Source organism: Tupaia chinensis, unplaced genomic scaffold (assembly GCF_000334495.1).
Source record: "Tupaia chinensis unplaced genomic scaffold, TupChi_1.0 Scaffold144326_1, whole genome shotgun sequence".
Lineage (NCBI taxonomy): Eukaryota > Metazoa > Chordata > Mammalia > Scandentia > Tupaiidae > Tupaia > Tupaia belangeri.
In genome coordinates this window covers 21,946-27,246 of record NW_006204184.1, presented here as the reverse complement: position 1 = coordinate 27,246, position 5,301 = coordinate 21,946, and the positions used below count along the sequence as shown (strand labels likewise).

The 5,301-nt window shown below is 51.8% G+C and overlaps 1 protein-coding gene across 1 annotated transcript in view; it reads left to right on the top strand.

Annotated features, from left to right (window-relative positions):
- Positions 1-775: 775 nt before the first annotated feature.
- Positions 776-5,301, top strand: part of LOC102500027 (opsin 1, long wave sensitive) — a 14,020-nt gene continuing 9,494 nt past the window's right edge. Inside the window, exon 1 of the mRNA XM_006166677.2 lies at positions 776-887. Within this exon, the coding sequence (XP_006166739.1) occupies positions 776-887 (112 nt within the window). The remainder of the gene's footprint in view (positions 888-5,301) is intronic.

Here is a 5,301-nt window from a genome sequence, read left to right as displayed (position 1 = left end):
TCCTCATAGCTGTCCTGTGGCTGCCTGCCTGAAATGGGGTGAGGCTACAGAACTGGGCAGCTAGCGTGTAATTAGCATCCCTGTGAAGCCCGGATTGGGCAGCAGCCAGGCTGCTGTGAGTGAAGACGGACAGAGGCAGCCTGTGCGGAACATTCTGTGGTCAGGAGCAGCCCAAAGGAAGATCATGAACTCGGGTCCTCCTGCTCAAACCTCCCTTCCCTGGGTTCATGGAAGCGAGGGTGGGGATCCGGCCTGGGCTCATGCAGTCCGAGCCCACCCTGGTGTGGGGTGGTGCTCCCATGCACCATCGTGTCCATTGGGCCACTGAGCTGTTCTGAATGGCCAGGAGGCTCCAGTCCAGGCCTCAGCTGAGAAGGTCTCCCAGACTGGAAAGGCAGAGCTGAGCTCTGGGCTGCTCCGCTGCCCCACACCCCAATAGGGAAATCCTGGCTCCTGAGTGCTCCTGACCTAAGAGCAGAGGCTGGATAGCAGTAGAGAGCAGGCCACATGCCAACATGGGCTCCTCTGCCAACCTGAGGGCGGCGGGGGTCTGAGTTCGGTTCCCAGCAAATCCCCCTGAGCTGCCCGCCCTCAAGTGCTCGCCTTAGGAGAAGGGAAGCAAGGAGTGGGAGGAGGAGGCCTAAGTCTGGGCCCAATTAAGAGATCAGATGCTGAAGGGTTTGGGAGCTTTTAAGGTGAGGAGGCCCGGGCTGATCCCGCGGGCTGGTATAAAGCGCCTTGACCCCCAGGCAGCACACCAGGGCTTTCCACAGTCATGGCCCAGCGGTGGGGCCCCCACAAGCTGGCAGGCGGGCAGCCGCAGGACAGCTATGAGGACAGCACACAGAGCAGCATCTTCACCTACACCAACACCAACTCCACCAGAGGTGAGCGGGCGGGCCACCAGGCCAGGGCAGTTGTGCTGGGTGCCATCGGCCGCTCACCCACCCCATCCGAGGCACTCTTCTGCACGTTCCCATCAGCCCAGGAGGCCTTCTCCCTCAGCTTTTATGATGACTGGGGGTGGGGGGATGTCTGTGTCATAATATGAAATATGCGTTTTCGAACCACATTTCCCAAACCCTTCGAGAATGTGTGCCAAGGAAGGCTTAATGAACTCATTGTGAACTCCTTAACTCTTCCTGGGTGGGCCCCAGATCATCGTTTATCCTGCTTTGTGACACGAAACTCCGGTTCCATCCACCTGGCCTGAACTGCCCTGGGCTTCCTGGGGAAGGAGCCTGGTCTGTCTTTGCATGTCCTGAATCCTGAAGGAAAGCAGGCACCTGGAGGCTGGTGGGATGGCCCAAAACGACACACTGTATCCCCAAGGGACAGAAGTGGGAGGCCTGGCAGGCAGACAAGGGTGCTCAGCCCCAGAGGGTGATATTGGGGAAGACAGCAGCAGAGGGCAGGTGACTTCTAGGACCTAGGCCAGAAAATACGTAGCAGTCTTGAACTGCTCTGTGCAGGCATGCAGCCTTACTGCTGCACACTTCCGGGTGAAGAGGCTCTCTTGGAACCCAGGGTATCCTTTCCTTTTTAAGCAGTCCTCGGGGAGCGGGTTGAGGCCCATCAGCGAGCTGAGAACTCACCGGTTGGCCGAGTTTTGCCCTTGGGAGATAAGTGCCCAGTCAAAGAGCTTTGGGGGCCAGCTCCATGATGCAGTGGGAATGTACTGCTCAAGTGAAACAGGATCCACGCGATGGCTGTGGGTCGTAATCCTCACCTGCAGCCCAAACATGCCAGGCACGTGCGTGAGTTCCCAAGAGCCGATGGGCTGGTGGGCCGGAGGAAGGGGATCTCAGCGTGACCAGACCCTGCGGAGGGTGCTACTCCCTCTCCCTCTTTCTCTCTCTTTCTCCCTCTTCCTCTTTCTCTGTCTCTCTCTGTCTCTGTCTCTCTCTCTCTCTCACACACACACACATGAATAAAGAAAAACAATATTAAAGCTTTGCATGCAGGCCTTTTGAGGAGCTGAGGATGTCCCCCAGCCCCTGACCCCTCTCCTCAGGTCCCTCTTCCAAACCAAAGGCTTTGTGGTGCCTTCAAGAATTTGGATTTCAGGGGCCACGCTACTTCCCTGATCAACAGTATCTCACCTTGAAACCCCCAGGGCTACGTGCTGATTAGCGTTAGGCTCCTCGGCTGAACTGGCCACCTCTACACCACTGTCTGTCCCAGGGTTTCCTGATGCCCAAGACACCCCAGGCTTCACCCAAGCATGAGATTCCTTTCTTTAATTGTTGGGCTTCTGGGATTTTTTGCAAAACTTCAAGCCTCTCCCAAAGTAAAGGGAAGGCATAATGAACCCCAGTACCTGTTGCTCAGCTTCAAAGAATCCCACCTTATCCTACTTCTAATCCCTCCACTAAGGCTTTCCTCCTGATTCTTGGAAGCAAATCCAAGACATCCAGGCCCTCCTCTGTAAACCTTCAGTATGCGCTGAGAAAAAAGGGCCCTTTCACAAACAACCACAATGTCATCACCATACTGAAAACAGTAACAGTGTTTCTTGAATATCATCAAATATCCTAGCTGGTGTTCAAAACAAGTCATACTTTTTTTTTTTTTTTTCTGTTGCTTAAATCAGGGCTCAGAGAAGATCTACACTTTTAGATTGCTTGGTATGTTTTTTGATTTTCTTTAAATTTAGAGGTTCCTCCTCTAGTTCCTGCCAAGTTATTTGTTGAAGTAAACAGGCTGCTTATCCCTGGACTTTCCTCCACTGGAGACTTGGCCGATGGTCTCCGCCTGCTCCTCCGATCTCAGTCATTATCGTTTCCCATGACTGGTAGTTCTCCAAAGGTCGGGCCAGAGGAGGCTGCGTTGTCAGCGTGTGTTGGCTAGGCTACGGTGTGAGGAAGGCGTCTTTTACAGGGTGTCTGTAGTGGCGGAAATCCATCAAACCACGGAAGGTGCGAAGTGAGGACACACCATCTATGACAGAGAGAGACAGGTCCTCGCTTTGGGGTTCCTGAGGGTAGGGGTGTGTGTAGGAGGTAGGATAAATGCTCAATCCTTTCCATTTCTGCTTTCAAAGTCAAAACTTAGTTCACCAGTGGAGACCAATGGATTTCACATCTGTGTCTCCTTTCTCTGCTACCACAAATTCTGTTCTTGAGGACTTTGTGTAGAAATAGAATTAGAATAACATAAAATTACTTTTCTACCTTATCTCACAACACACACACACACACACACACGTCTCAGAGTAATGATATCAATACTACCACCAGTAATGTGATTCCCTCAGACACCACATTTTTACTCATCTTTGTATCCTTAGGGTATATGGCACTAGATCCTATAGTCAAACCAGTGTTTGTTTGTTTGTTTGTTTTTTGAGGGGTTTTCGCTATAGGGTGCGTGCGCTCGCCAGACAGAGAGAGACAGAGAGACAGAAAGCGAGAAATCACCCCCCAGGGGGGATGGTCACGCCGCAATCCCTTCTCCTCCATTCTCCTCTCGGGATCTTGGGCACGCACGCACACGCACCCAGCGTGAGTTTTAAGCCACCGGGTCCGGGACGTGAACCGCAGTCGACTACGTGGGAGTCCAGCGACACAGCCATTACACTAACTGCTGGTTCCCAAACCAGTGTGTTTTTAAGTCCTTAAAATAGTCCCTCTCTAAGCAAGTATGCTACCCAATGGATATCCATTTATGTTCATTTGTTTTGGTTTCCATTTCCAGGAATTGCTTCTTAAATTTCACTTTATAGTTATGTAATAAAATAGCCACAAGGTTCCCAGTTGAAATCTAGAAAACAAGGTGTATTTGAAGAATTCTAGCTTCTCTGTCCATTCCCCCCCGATTCCTTCTGTCCCTGACTTCCTTATAATCCTTTCACTCTTCTCCCGCTCGTTTCTTCATGAAATCAGTTCTGGAACTTTCTGGAGGGAGGGGCAGGTCAGGACATCTGCTTCCATTGCTCTGCTAGATGCTCCTGCCCCCTTCCCCCATCTCACTTGGACCTGGTCTCTGCTCTGACCCTGCCATCCCTGCCCTGCCCAGTTTGGGCTTTGTCGGTTGTCCAACAGGGCACGGCTGCCTTGTTTGTTTCCCCTACTCTCTGGAATGCTCTGAACACCTCCTAGTTCCAACTGCTCTTTTTTTTAATATTTATTTTTATTTAACTTTATTTATTTATTTACTTATTTTAATTTGACCAGAGAGGGACAAAGCAAGAGAGAGAGAGAGAGACAGCGAGAAAGCAAGCTGCCAGGCCTGGGACTCGAACTGCGGTCAGCCATGTGGGAGTCCAGTGCCCTTAATCAGCACGCCACCTGTTGGCCCCCCAACTGCTCTTTTAAGATCCACTTGTGTCCCCCAGAGAAGCTCCATTGGTAACTTGGGAGTCCTCTCCTTGCCTCCATCAGCAGCCCCATTGCTTTGCACTGCTCCCTCGTGCACAGAGCTCATACTGGGGCTCCTGGGAACCTCCTGGCCTCTAGCATGGTTGCAATGAAAGTTGGTGTCCAACTGCAGCCATAGCCAGGAAATCCTCATTTTTCCCTATCTTTTCGCTTGAGCTGGGGTTTTGTGACACACGACTAAGGAATCCCCATAGCTGTGGGGCACTTTCCAGGGATGCCTTCCTCAGTGCCGTGTGGCCTCACTATCTGGCAGTGGGGACTATGGCTGGTGACCCTTTCAAGTAAGCATTCTTCCTAAAATGGCGGTGGCAGGAAAGGTCCTAACACAAACCAATGCAAAGTGGCTGTGTTATAGCAAAGATGGGCTCGTCCTCCTTCTTTCAGGACAGAGGCATTTCTGAAAGGGTCTCCCCAAGCTTTGTGAGCCTTCTGTCCCAGCCTCTCAGTTGGCCTTGTTAGGACGGGCTGGGAATTGAACCCAGCTTCCCGTGCCACCTTCACCACTGCACACACACGATGTCTTCCCACATGCCCTACTCTGGCTGGGGCCTCCTTTTGATTTTTTTTTTTTTGAGAGATTTTTTGCTACAGGGCACGTGCACTCTCTGGAGAAACAGAGACGGAGAGACAGAAAGCAAGAAATCACTCCCCAGGGAGGATGATCATGCCACAATACCTTCTCCTCCATTCTCTCCTGGGGATCTTAAGCACGCACACAAGTGTGCACACCTGGCGTGAGCGACTTTTGATTTTGTGTGCAAAATCCTTTCTAGGGTTGCCATGAAAAAGCAGCGCACCATGTCAGTGAGCAAAAGCAAAAATGCATTGTCTCCCCTCTGAGGCCAAGGTGTCAGCAGGGTCGGTTTCTACCAGTGGCTCTGGGGAAAATCTGTTCCAGGCCTTTCCTGGTTTCCAGTGGCTG